This window comes from Anarrhichthys ocellatus, unplaced genomic scaffold (genome assembly GCF_004355925.1).
Source record: "Anarrhichthys ocellatus isolate YVR2014 unplaced genomic scaffold, GSC_Weel_1.0 scaffold36, whole genome shotgun sequence".
Lineage (NCBI taxonomy): Eukaryota > Metazoa > Chordata > Actinopteri > Perciformes > Anarhichadidae > Anarrhichthys > Anarrhichthys ocellatus.
This window is the reverse complement of record NW_022280066.1, coordinates 1,109,800-1,124,190: the sequence shown is the minus strand read 5'-3', so window position 1 is coordinate 1,124,190 and position 14,391 is coordinate 1,109,800. Positions and strand designations below refer to the sequence as shown.

Genomic DNA, 14,391 nt, shown 5'->3' with positions numbered 1-14,391 from the left:
CCACTTTGTGTCAACAACAGTTTGTGCTGCCAATAACCTTTAAAGCTACCGCCGTCACACTACAGGTCCCAAAGTAATACAGACGTGGCAAATAAAGATGTGATCTTGCATTTTACAGCCCTATTTCTGTTCTATTATGTTAGTTTTAAGATGAACATGACTAATGTGTGCAGTTAAGGGATGTTATACTAGACAAGCCGCTCTGTCTGTTTGAGCTTTTTTTAAAAATGTAATCACCGAATTATGTCCTATTTCAATTAATCGAATTAACTTGGCCCCAATCCCAAAGAGTTCAGCAGACAGACGAATGCAAAGCGGTTATTATATAGTAATTTATTAATTTTGGCGAATGCCTTCTGAAGGGCAATTTACAGCTTTTACCAGAGCCATAGTACAATACTTTATAATTACAACATTTACAGGTGCAGTTCAGGTTGTCTTTTTACATCAAACAATGGAGATGAGCTGTGGAGGGGATGGACACAGAATGAATGCATTTAACACACCGGCGACGAAGCAAAATCCTTTTTGCCAGTATTAACTCGCTCATTGATTTGGCCCACAGGAATGCATTCCTCTTAATCAGTCACTGAGCATCACGGCAGCTCGTCGTCGCTTCACAGCAGAAACACCGACAGGATTGCCAAATACATTAAAAAGCATTAAAAAAAACCCTGACACACGTCGCCATTCAACCTTAATATCAACACCGCCCACTCGTGCCACTGTCTGAAAGATGAACGGTGTGTAACCGTCCATCATAGTGAAAAAAAGCAGACGTTAAACCCAGAGTGGTAACGCCGTGTGTGTGAAAATGAGCGGACTGAGACTCAAACTTCAATCACATGTGGAGGAAAAGCAGTTTGCGTTCAAACTTGTTACCCGGACTCATCTGTATTCCACAGCCATCCTATAATAGAACATGTAGAGTGCTTTGAGATGAAGGTTAAGATTGATTCAGCAATATCCACTATGTCTCTGTATCAAGACAAAAAGAGGAAAGAAACTGTTTTTTTTTTTTTTAAACAAGAAATGAATTAAAAGGTTACAGAAAAAGCCATAAGAAAAGAAAAAAGCCTCAACTTCACTGTCACAGTGCACTCTTTCAACAGAATGGAGCAGTGAACTCGACAGTATGTGATAGTATGTGTAATAGGGACCTATTACACATCTTCAGCAATAGTAACATGTGACTCGTGTTCGATCTGTTCTATTCTAACGTCAGAATAATCTCCCCAGCCTGCGTCAGTGCTCTATTTATCCAACTATTCTACTTTAATGGTCACCTTAAAGGACACAACTCATTTCCTGCATCAGTGTTGTGATGATAACTAGGGTTGATCATATTTTGGGGGGGATTGTTCAATCTCTCCCATTTCAATTTTTCTTTTTACCATGAACAAATTCATTCATCTTAAAAAAACAAACTAAAGTGAAACCCAGTTGATGTAAGATGAATTTGTTTGGATTTGAAGAAGCATGTTCATGAATAATTTATAGAGCCACTTCCAAATAATAAATAAACAAAAGAATAAATAAACAAGCAGGCAAGCAAACATCAACAAACACATTTTTCCCAGTATTTTTTTTGTATAAACATCTCTGGCAATCCAGTGTAAAATCAGTGTGATACAAGTTAATCACCACATGGTTGTTTTCCAAAAGGATGTGTGTGAGGGCTCAGTGGTAGAACTGACACATGTGGCTGCACACAACTTCTCAGTTGCTACAGTCAAACTGGTCACCATAGTATGTGACTCAAGTTTGGCAAAATATAAGGATAGTCCAGAGACATCCTCAGCTGTCAATGAACACATGGCAAATGTCCTCGCCCCTGGTCACGAGCAGATGGAAAGTTGTCCTTGTGTCCTCCTGTGCCATAAACTCTCCATCGGATTCTCACTCTCATGATCCCTCCAGCATTGAAAAAATACATTTTTTGAAACTCTTGAAACCAGCCTTTACTCTACATCTTTCCTCCAAAAGCTTTTTTTTTTTTTTTAATTTTAACTTTTTTTTCTGATGTGCTTCAGCATCCATTGGGGATTGTTAACACACCTCCAGGGTTCTCGTGGGAAAAGCCTGATGGACTCATTCAGCTCTGTTTCAGTGAGAAATGGAGGAAGCAACCAAAATGGCTGGACGGTAGGGGTGGTGTAAAACCGCCTCTGTCCTGACGCAGTGTTTCCTCACGTGTCCCGAACACCCAGTCGCCAAAGACGGGGCCTGAAAAAACTAAAAGACCAGCGGTACAGGCGTTCGGGCTAAAGCACGGTGGCGTTGTGGCCCTCCATCCTGGGCAGCCTGGGGTCCTGTACGGTCCCCATGGTGACTAGCAGTGGACGGCTGTCCTCGGACATACCCGACCGACCCAGGGTCACTGAGGCGGGAATGGAGACCCCCCTCTGGTGGGCTGCTGAGGAGGACATGGAGATGCCCTGCTGGGGCGGAGGGGGTGGAGGAGGGGGGTTGGGGTTACCGTGAGCGGCCTCCAGGGGCATGCCCTGCTCTTGGTAGCCATAGCCGATGTTCCCACAGGGGAACCGTCTCAGTCTGTAGAGGGGAACAGGGGGCAGGGCAGCGGAATCTAAAAGCAGAGGCGATTGGGCAGTGGGAGGTGGGGGTGGGGGTAACAGAGGTCTGCAAAGACCCTGCTGCTGCTGCTGATGGTGCAGCAGCTGGAGCTGGTGCTGCTGCTGGAGCTGATGCTGCTGCTGGAGCTGATGCTGCTGCTGCTGCTGCTGGAACTGCTTGTGCTGGTGCTGGAGACCCAGCGCCCCCGCCACCTCAGCCACAGTCCGGCCAACATGCTCCTGCCCCTCGCCAGGCACCCTGCCCCCACTCCCGCCTGCTCCCCCTACCCCTCCCTGCCTCTGCTGCTGCTGCTGCTGTTGTCTCTGCTGCAGGAACCACGAGCCGTATGTTGGGTTCCAGAGACTGCTGCTCTTCCCGTTGTGGCCCTCCTTCTCTGTCACGTGGCCCTGGGTGAACGCCAGGTTGATGTGTCCCCCCTCAGGGCTGGGCTCAGTGGCGACGTGAGATCCCTTGGCAGTGAGTGTAGAGTTGGCTGTGGAGGTGACTGTGTTGGTGGTGGTCATGGTGATGGAGGTCTGCGTGTGAGGCTGCTGGTGCTGGTGCTGGTGGAGGTACGGCTGGGACTGGGCCGACGTCTGTGCTGTGGCCTCGGATGCTGTGCTGGTCTCCACCATGTGCTCCCCACCTCTCCGGTTGTCCTCAGTAGGATAGGATGGGGGCGGCTGCAGAACCTCCCCATCAGGCACCTGGGCATTCATCTGCACGGTTGGAGCTGAGGGGTCATCAGGGCGCATGGGTACTCGCTCCTCCTCTTCGGGGACGGGTCCATACTCTATAGGCAAGGGCATGGTCACCACATCAGGGTCCTGAAATGGGGTAGACCATCAAGAGCTCAGAGTTGTATTTTTCAGTGTTATCAGTAGTGTCATTCATGTTAGAAATTAAATCAAATCCACAATTTGAATATATATATAATAATCTAAAAAGAACAAAAGAAATCTAGCATTAGCTGATAGCATGGCATTATTTTTGAGACATTTTTCCCAGTATTGTTTTGTATAAATGTCTGACAATCCAGTGTAATTTACCACACGGTTTTTTTCTGCGGTAGAACAGACGCATGTGGCTTGTGGCTGTACACAACTTCTCAGTTGTAAATATACATATTTTTACCAATATAAAACTAAATTTAGTACTTAAAAGTTGAACTCTGGAGTGATACACAATTTGTTCATGCATAAATAAGTGATTACGCTTAATACAAACTTGTGTTATCATTTAGAGACAACCAGTACAGGCATGGAGTTTTATTCATAGAAATCTAGCAATATTGCGCATTAGTTTCCTTCAAATAGCTCAGCCCTAGTTCAGTGTTTACACTGTTGCAGACTCCTCCTTTAGTTACCTGTAAGCAGTAGTCAATTCTCTCCAGGATAGTTGAGAAGTTGGGCCTGTCTTCAGGCTGATGCTGCCAGCTCTGAGTCATTATACGGTACCTATAGACACACATGAATGGGTAGACAAACACAAGCTGAAAATACTTTATGAAAAAATGCCAGATTTATCTCTCTTGACAAAATATTCTTAATAATTGGCTCCCAACAGTTTGACTGATTGTGTTTAATAGGTGATGCAGAGAAGATGACAAACTGTGAGGATGATTCCAACTGTAGCTAACGCTTTCAGTACTCAGTGTCACCTGTTGTGAGGCTGATTCGCAACTTCAAATTGAACCACAGGGCCATGCCTATTTATTTCAAAGAGAGAAATACACAGGACGCTAAATGAGATGAGTAAGCTGCAAAGCCGTGGCCAACAGGTGTGAACAGTGTGCGTGTGCGTCTGCCCATATATGTTTTAAAATAGAGTTGGCATGCAAGGCAGTGAGTGAGAAATACGATATATGGAAATGTTTTTTAAGCTCTCCATCAGCCTCCCACGACTTCTTCCAAATTGGGAGGTGGACATGAAAGAAAACTGTTAATGTGGTTTCCATATTGACAGCACTGAGAGCCATCGCCCAAAACATTTTCTTATGCCTTCTAGGTCACGACTCATTGATGTGTCAATATCAGCCAATCATCAGACACTTTCATCTTTGCCTTTGCGTTTCTTGCCCATCCTGTGTATGCGTCACATGCAACTGAGCATCTTTTCTATGTTATGGAGAAGCTTAATTTGACCTCATGGGATCACATTTTTGCTTGTGGTCGTGCGGAGCATATGAATGCATTGGGCATCTGTGTGCAGCTATGCACTTACACCGGCCCAGGGCAGTTTTTCGGTGGGTCCATTCTTCCACCATTGGTTACGAACTCCAACACTTCCTGGTTACTGCGACTTGGATATGGCATGTAGCCCAATGAGAAGATCTCCCACAGCAGAACCCCAAATGACCTGCAGATGATGAGAGAGGACAGATTAGTTACAGGGAGAGAGAGACGGGAGGGCGAGACTAAGGACGACCAGCCCATGAATTCAAAAACATCATCAGAGCCGAAGCTTTGAAGGATGAGTGCAGAGGACGAGAATGAGATAGAGACTAGACGAGGAATTTGGAAAAAATAAATAGCATATGGATCAGGGGTTAAAGGAGGCAGGTTGGGATGTCTGAGTGTGAAATCACAGTGAGGGTGAGCTCAGTTATCACTGAGGCCTGTTGAATTGGGATTCTCACCACGTGTCTGTTTTAGATGTGAAGATGCCCTCCATGAAGGCTTCTGGTGGCATCCATTTCACTGGCAGCATGGCGCGCCCACCCTTCCTGTAATAGCTTGCCCTGCAAACAGACACACATTTTCAATAGCACAATGCTTGATGACTATCCACGTGTCTCATAGTGATGGCTATTTTTGTTTGCCCACTGATAATTAAAAAAGGGAAAAACTGTAAAATGAAAGCGGGCATCTGCACTTTGCAGCACCGTTACCATGGCAACACCACTGCCCTCAAAAGCAGAGGGTAAAAAAAATATATACAAATCTAACATGCGGCAATTAAATCAGGGATTATCAGTTGCTGTATCAGCACTCTGATTCAATCGCATTTCCAGCTTCCCAACGCGTTGGTGTGAGAGACCCTTTAAGAGCTGCTTATCTGTGCCGAGGGGGACGAGGCAGACTTTCCTCCAGTCCGAGCCATTTCCAACGGCGCCTTGAGCTCTGCGTTGTTAAAAGAAACAATCCGATGTGCGCTCTATCTGATCGTTGATGGTGATGGAGGTCACCTCGCAGCGCTCCTGGCACACAGCGAGGACAGACATGAGCCGGGCGCTGCTCGGCTCCCCATCCATCAATAAAAATGGACGCACATCAAGCTTCGAGTTAAGCGGTGTCGGCTGTGTTTGGCTGGGAAAAGCCTCATTTGGCATCGCTTGCTGCTGCTGCGGAGGAGGTAATCTCTTTGCCCCGAGTGATTTTGTCATAAAAGTGACACTTTTTTTCTCCCTAAACAGTTGCTTGCAAACATGGCAAGTGCTTCATAATAAATAGGACTATCTAATAGGCTATCGACACAGGTTTGTAACTGGAAGGTTGCCAGTTCAAATCCCTGGCCCTTTTGGGGAAGTAAAGAAGTAGCAGTAACAGTCCCTTTCTCGCCGCCTTCAAAAACTCAACCAGAAGCACCAGGACGCTGCACATGGCTGCACAGGAATAAGGACGGTAATTACAGTGGGCAGCTCCCAGGTGTGAATGCGCAGGATGAGCATTACGCTCAGTCGGCGTTCACTGGACGAATGAAAGCTAGAAACAAAGCAAAGAACTACAGAAAAGAAAAGAATGGCCAACACATCAGAGATTAGAGCAGCTTGGGTAAAATATAAGACAACCAGCAGAAAAAAACCCAGATTTGTGTTTTTGGCAGCTTGAGCTCCTTAGATATGGCACCCACAGCCTTTGGGCTTGGGCTGCATGACCCATCACATTTTGTCATTAGTTTGCTTCTACTTTAGGAGGATTTTCAAGCTGTGCTCCAGCTCACCAGGGGCAAAATGTCTGGACTACCGTTACAAAGCCAGAGCTATGCATGAAACCATAAATAACACACAACTAGAGCCAGGATGCTAAGACAGATGTAGCTGAGCCTCAGCTTATTAACCGAACCAGGTGAAGCAAGTCTTCCTCGTTCAAAATAACCTTAATTTAGTTTACTTGCTTAAGCCATCAATTAGGTTTGATATTTAATATGATGGAAATGAATGTTTAAAGGTTAAAAGGATAAGAAACAACTGCATTTCCCACAATAACAAGAGCCAGCGCTGATCTTTTGGTTCAACTCGTCGCTACAGCTGTGGCTTCAGGGGAGCAGCAGGTAGAGATTGTTAGAGATGATATGCTGTCAAGCTAGCTAAAAGGAAAGTATATATACATAGCAAAGTATTGGCATAAGAAGTTAGCCTTGAAGAAAATTACACATATTCAATGAAGCAGAGAAAACACTCACTAGTTGAGCTTGTTTGCTTGACAGATTAGCTGCGAACCACCGCAGGCCAGTCACACAGATTCCCGCCCCAACGCCTTAATCTATCACTTAGAATGACACGATCAGTTGAGTGATGGAAATCAATTACCTCCTCCATGTTTACGCCTACTATGACAGGATTGAAACCTGCCACCATCGAGTGCCCCGAATACCAGTATTCCTCGAGTTTTCCCGTCTGTCCTCATTAAGAAATAGGGACGTGAAGCGGACTGAAGATGCGATTAGATCAAACAGCCGTGGCAGTGGGCTCTTAGTGGATCCTGCTTTCATTGCTGTGAAGAGGCTGATTTCAGTGATAAGGAGTTTACAAAAACAGACCACAATCTCAAGTCAAACACAACTTTAAAGGGGACACATTATGCTCATTGTCAGGTTCATCTTTTTGGGTTTGTACTTTAGGTTTGTACTGGAACATGTTCACATGTTTTAATGTTAAACAACACATTGTCTGTCATACTTTCTGTCTGAATATACCTGTATTAACCCTCCGTCTGAAACACTCTGTTTTAGCACCTGTCTCTTTAAGACCCTCTCCTGAAAAAACCCAGTCTGCTCTGATTGGCTTGCGAGAAAAATATGGTGCACCTTTGCAAAGGCATTTCTCAAGCTGCATTCCAAATGGCCCACTTTAAAAAAAAACAAGCTGCCATTACAAAGCACATACTGTTGCATGTAGTATCATTTAATTGGGACATACTGCTTCCTTACAACATTACACATTGAACTTTGATAAACTGACTGGGTTTTCTTATTTCAGTTTGCAGGTTGGTAACGACTCCAGATACCAAAACGTATGTGCACAAGCACTGAAAAAGTCAGTTTCTCATGATATGGCCCCCAAGGAAACCAGATGACATGAAACCTGTGCACATTGCTCTACAGTACGTCATCTGATTAATTCTGATTAGAAAATGATGGAGTTCTTTGAAAAGATTGACGGTGGTAAAATGTAGAGGATTAGACTGATAATCCCCCCCATCAGTGGATCGGCCTCTTTTTTATTTTTTTTTAGCATGAGGTCTCAGGATATATTTATTACTACTGCTAACAGCACCAACACAGACTGAAAGCCTACATAGAGTCCCTATAATCTGTAGCACAAATAGAGGTGTTTTATATACGTGTGTGTGTGTGCTTTTTCTTGTGTGAGCAGAAGGGACGCTGGACGATAGAGATGCATTAGAGGCAGAAACTAATAGTAAGAGACAGAGCAGGCTTTGTTGAACGGAGAGTAAGATAGAAAACATGCACCTGCGAGGACACAATGTGGAGCCCAATATTTATGTCTGTTCATTGACTGGAATGTTGCTGTTCTACCTTTACTGTGTGCATGTGTGCGCACCAGGCCGGCCTTAATAAATTAAACCTAAAGTCATGCTTTGTTGTTAATAGCTCCTCTGAGGATATGGTCATTTGATGCAACTCTTTTCTCAAAGCCCAGTGCATTTCTCTTCATAGTGGCGGCTGTTTACCTCAGGATGATTACTCACCGGCAGCTTTTGTTTACCCAGCTTTTTATTTACAGCTGCATCCCCGGTGTGCAAGCATGCGTGTGAGGCTTTATGAGGGCGTTTGTGCGCGAGAGAGGGAGTCCGTGGGATACCACGTGCAAGTCTGCCTGTGGCTCTGCTCCCAGAATATAAAAAGATGACATTAAGCCTGGTCCTGGTCCCTCACTGTGACGCCCGTCCCCCACGACGGCATCAAAACAACTCCCGTGTCCCACGTCACGTAGCAGGAGGGCCACATCATGAAAGAGCAAAAATAACACACACCGACGGCATCGCGCACCAAACAACCACCCCTCCCTATAGTAACGACGCCGCGGCTCCGGGCCGAGAGATGAAAAGAAAATCACATCCAGGCACCTGGAAAACTGACATCAGCAATTAAATCAAGCGCTCCTAATGCGGCTCCCTAGGGGTATTGCACAACAGCCTTTTCCGGATGCTCGGAGAGTGACTTTGCTCTCGTGTGACTTTCCATCGGATGATTCGAAAGTGCTGCGTTGACACAGCTGGATGTTGTGACATATCTCCCCTGCTCTAATTTCTTACCAGATGAAAGGGTTTGGGAGATTTCCCTGCTGGATTTTGCATCCATTTAGATGGTGTCACGTGACATTGTGGTAGCTACATTAAAAAGTTTGAGCTAAGAATAATAAGATGCTGTCGGGGCTTCAGGTGAGCTGATGTAGTTTTAAATGAAGGCACCGGGATGACATTGTGATGGAGAATAGAAACACCTTCACAGCTGTGATTCAGCATTTACCAGTTTAGAAGTCGTCATGAATTAGTTCCTTGCACTAACAGAGAGAACAGAGCTGCTACTTCACCGAGATAGTTCTTCTTTCTTATATATTGTATGTTATATGTCCAAGCAGTCTATATGCACTAATGTCTCACTGGACTGAGTTCTGTGGTGGGAAAAAAACGATTCAATAGTACAGAGTGAGTCCTATAATACTGAATACTGAAACATTGAGGAAAGAAGTTTGTCTTTAAAGTAATTATTTATTGGCCAGAGAAGGCTTTCATCGTCATGCTGACTGCAGCGCAGTCTGCAGAGGATGAGCCAAGAGTTCAGTTCCTGACATGCTTATAAGCATCTCAGCACACAGGGGGGGAACATCAGGTATTTACATTATAACAACTGATCAGCAGTTTCAAGCTCCCCATTGACCCCTCCAGTCACCCCCTTCATCTTCTGAGCCTTGTCACACAAAGACATGTCTTTATTACTCTCGCCTATCTCTGAGAATCTTCACACCTCAACATTCTCTGGTTAAACTGCACCCCCATTGAGTCACTCCCTCTTATCAAAGCAACAGCCCAAGATACCCCATATGGTCCTGTTACCACTCTCCTAGGTAACAATCATATGTCACATATATAGTTTTGTGAGTGAGTAAGGCACATAAACTAAATCACTGTACTAGCACAGGGAACACTCTCTATCACAGTTCTCTCCCTGCTGTTTAGGGAAACAGGTGTGGTTTTGCTCTTGCATTTTGTGGTTGAAAAATGTCACACTCAAAACTGTTCGTCTCAGTTAAGGTGTGACTGTTGAGAAAACAAAGTTGTTTTGTGCTAATGCAGGAAATATGAGGGGAGCAAACAACTTGACTGTTACTGGAGACTTTATATCTCACACCAACGGTCATCATTTGCTCCTTGTGACCAATAAGGAGATCTCATCATAGCTGTAACCAAGCACACACACCTGACCTCACACAGACCACATCCGCTGCTGGCTGTTTTCAATAGAAACATACCAAGAGAGGGCAGTGAAAGCTCGTCATTAAGTTGCACTTTAACCACAAGATTTCCAGATTAGATAACACTTGTTGAATATTCCTATGAGTGTTTTTTGCACGCAGTGATTGATAGTTGTTGGTTAGGAGGGCTAGGATAGTTTTCTCTGTTGCGGCCAATTATTGTAACGGCAATGAAATCTTCCTATGTGCAGCGATGAGGCCCATTAGGTGGTGAGACATCACCGCAACACAATCAAGATAATAAATTCTGGGTATTTATTCAGTGTAAATGTTGAATACAACTAATTTGATTCTGATATTTACCTTTAAATGCTATGTTCGAATACAACTGCCATCGTTCAGCCCAGCCGTCCCTAGGACTGGCATCTAGTGCATGCTCACTAGATGTTCCTCCACATGTTTGTTTTTCAAAGATACATTTTCTTATTTCTCAGTTTGATGCGAGCTGCCTTGGCCCTAAACCCACTTTAGACCTTATTTAGACTCAGGTGATCTAGCCTGCTGTCTTACATCAGTCATTCAGTCGTACCTGTAAATGTCTCGAGCCATCCCAAAATCCCCAATCTTGGCGACGCGGCCCGGCCCTTTGCAGGTCAGGAGGCAATTCCGAGCTGCAATGTCCCTGAAAGATGAGCAGAAAAACAAACGCATACAGACGGTCAGGTCTACAGGTTCATACATAGCCATAAAGTGTACCGTATATAATACTGAGCATTGACATTCACACAGCTCTGCTCATGCCTCGTCTCTTCACTAGCGTCATATATTCACATCTATAAGAGAGCTCCATGGATGAAACACCTACAGACGCTCCCCTATTGCATCTGGAGTTCAGTGTAACTAAGTTGCCCTGGGCAAGCTGCTAAAGTGTATCGTTTCCTACGGTGCCTTTATAGCTCTGTCCACATGGCACATCAAGGGACAAGATTGAAATGTTCCACAGTAATGGCAGACAGAGTGGGTTAGAAGAGAACATTCATAACTTTCATATTTGCACTGTACTGGTTTGGTTAGTGTTTGAGAAATTGCAGTAGTTCACACAGCAATCTCCTCTCCCAGCCCACACGCTCTATTCTGCTCCCCAGGCGTCTAACTTTCTCAACATCCTAAGAATTGACGTCGTGAGCACACTGCTCATCATCACACTAGAGACAAGTGCACACGAGGGACAATAAATACCCAGAATTCAACATCAAAATAACATCATGTGACACTGTGCTCAAACTGGATCATGAGACAGGGCAGCGCTGGAAATGAGAAACTAGCAGTGAAACAAGCTGAGTGTGTAAACAGCAACACATTGTGTGATGTTTGACCTCCACACTCTGATGAACATGGATGTGAAATGACACAATGAGGATAAAGTAATAGTTCAGACTGATTTAAACTGAGGGCCGTTTAACACGGGGACTACACTATGCATGGCTGCCCCACTTCTATGTGCCAGAAGTGTTTGCAACTATTCCACTTATAATATGATAGCACTACTTCAAGCTTGATATGAAGTTATTTAGTATGAAATAAAAGAACAACATTGTGTGTAGGGCTTCCATTTGCTACCCCGCCCAATTTAGACTGAAGCAGTTAAACGAGTGTCGGTAGCTACTGAGATTTTACTACATTGTGGTATCACATAACACATTGTTATTGAAGGAAAAGTAGTGTATGAATCAGTCCATGGAATAATATATATTATAGCATACAATCAGCAGGCGTGTACACAAACACAAGTTCCTTTCTCATGAGGTGCTGGAGCTAAATCCAATCAGTCCTTGTTTAGTGGCTTGGTAGAATTCATGCAAATGATTTGCTTTTGCTTGTAGGCAAGTACGAGCCTTGAAATGCAGCAGGAGCGATCACCGACTGCTGGCTGAGGGCTTTAGGGAAGGACACAGTGCTATTGTACATACAGCCCAGTGATGTGAGAGCAGGCTGTTATTAAAACAATATTATTTGACTCACAGACCTTATTTACAGCAAATTTTAACTGCAGTTTAAAGACCCATTTCATTGCAGCACTTTAAGGAACAATCTCTATAACCAGTCTATTTTAACATCCCAGGTTGCATGAAACTACCCGGCTCTCCTCGGCACAGTGCTTCTTTTCAGGTGGCTTCAACTTCCAATGCGAGTACCAAGCCTGTTGTCAAATGAAGTAACGAAAGAGGTAATACAATACCCCCCCCAACAAAAATGGCCCAAAAAAACAGATGCATCAGGGTCTTTCTCACCAACTTGTCAAAATCGGGAGCTTGGTCAGTGGCACAATGCATCAAACGATGACACTCCCCGTATTCATCTAGCAGGCTTGACTGCCTGTAATTATGACTGTAGTAAAGGAAGAAGTCAGGTGACATCGTATTAACAGCAAAGAAGTCCTTGTAGGGAGGAGCTCCGTGTGAAATGAAAAGTCAATGTTGACTCGAGTACGTAAGTTAACTTCCTTTAACCCAAACCACCATCTTTTCTCTAACCTAAGCAAATCATTTTGTTGCCTAAACCTAATCAGGTAATACAAGGTTACAAGTTACAAGGTTCATTTGTTCTCATACAAAATGCGTTTTGTTGTCACATTTTGCTATGTAAGAAATATAAACACAAACAAAACCTATATCATGTGGTGGAGGGTGGAGGATGAATTTATCAGTGTGACTGGAGGGAAGATGCTGCTCTGTAGTCCGGTGGTACTGCAGCTGATTCTTCTCTACATCTCGCCAGACGGCAGCATGGTGAACGGGGGTAGGTATTGTCTTTTATAAGGAATATTAAAACAATATAATATCACACCAACATCACTGATTCTCAATAGATGGGTGCTAATGATGTAGAGCCCCTATTGTCTTGGGCAATGCACATCCCTTGACAGTTTGTAAGGTTTGTAGTCAAGATGCTTTCTATTGCTCCTCTGTAGAAGTTAACAAAAACTTGGCACAGAGTTCTCTTCGTGTCAGGGGAAGCAGTCGTGGGTGTACTGCGACTGTACAGGAGGGGGCTGAGCACACTTGGCTCTGTATGCAAACTGGTGAGGGTCCAGGCTGGCTGGGATGTTGTTTATGATGTGCTGGAGAACCAGTTTCTCAAAGATGGGGTGAGTGCCACCGGGCGGTAGACATTTAGACCGGACACAGCAGACGTTTTAGGTACAGGAACAATGTTGGCTGTCTGAGGCAGGTGGGAACACCCTCTTGTCACAGTACTATGTTGAAAATGTCAGTGATGCTATTAGGCCCAGCAGTAGCTGGTCTTCAGGAGGCGGGGCAGCTGCCTCTTTATTGAGGAGGTCAAAGTGCTAAAGGGGGACCAGTGTGTTGAAAAGTGATGTCAAGGTCCGGACCAAGCTGCCGTATTAAACAAGTTGGGAGTGAGTTGGATAGAAACAGACAAAAGCCAGAGTAAGTTATTCTCAGACAGCATTAAAGTTGTTGGAACACACCACAGTTCACATCACTCGACCCTGTAATCCCTGAGAAAAGGCTGCCTTTTCTGAGGAGCGGCTACTCCTCCGCCCTACCTCGTTCACCTGCCCTTTACTCGACCCCGGGTAAACACACCTCCATAAAAATAGAAATTAGCCTCAAGGACAGTGTTAGGATGAATTTTAATACAGGTTTGAAGGCAGAAAAACGGCCTGTATAGAAGCTCACAAGCCTCCAAAGAAGAGTCGGCCATTAGACGGATTGATGGGGCTTTGCTGTGCCACGTTAGGGCAAACACGCTTTAATAGGCCTCGTTTGTCATTGGCCAATTCATAGGAAGTCAAAAAGAGACATGAAGGAAGAGGAATGCACTTTAATTGTCTTGATGTGATTGTGGGAGAAACTTTGACCTTTTTGACATGTACTTGACTTTCTGCACTAGACATCCATGAAGGAGATGGATTTATTTCAATTCTTTCTCCTCGGGTTCACCAAAAGCTGTGAATATGGATATAGAAGGAGACTTGTGCCTTGGATACGGACCGTAAAAAGGCAAGCCGGCTATCCCATCTGGCTGCTCTGCTAAACTCATCACTTGTCCTTTCTGCTATCATATGAAAGGCAAAAGGCATGCAGAGTCCATATGTTACGCCTGGACGGATGCAGTCAACTCTTAATTCT

At 44.6% G+C, this 14,391-nt stretch overlaps 1 protein-coding gene across 1 annotated transcript in view; it reads right to left on the bottom strand.

The window, feature by feature from the left end:
• Positions 1–318: 318 nt before the first annotated feature.
• Positions 319–14,391, bottom strand: part of alk (ALK receptor tyrosine kinase) — a 383,896-nt gene continuing 369,823 nt past the window's right edge. The window contains exons 18-22 of the mRNA XM_031866715.1: positions 10,824–10,916; positions 5,213–5,314; positions 4,798–4,932; positions 3,941–4,031; positions 319–3,401 (exon numbers count right to left, since the gene is read on the bottom strand). Of these exons, the coding sequence (XP_031722575.1) occupies positions 2,265–3,401; positions 3,941–4,031; positions 4,798–4,932; positions 5,213–5,314; positions 10,824–10,916 (1,558 nt within the window). The 3' untranslated portion in view covers positions 319–2,264. The remainder of the gene's footprint in view (positions 3,402–3,940; positions 4,032–4,797; positions 4,933–5,212; positions 5,315–10,823; positions 10,917–14,391) is intronic.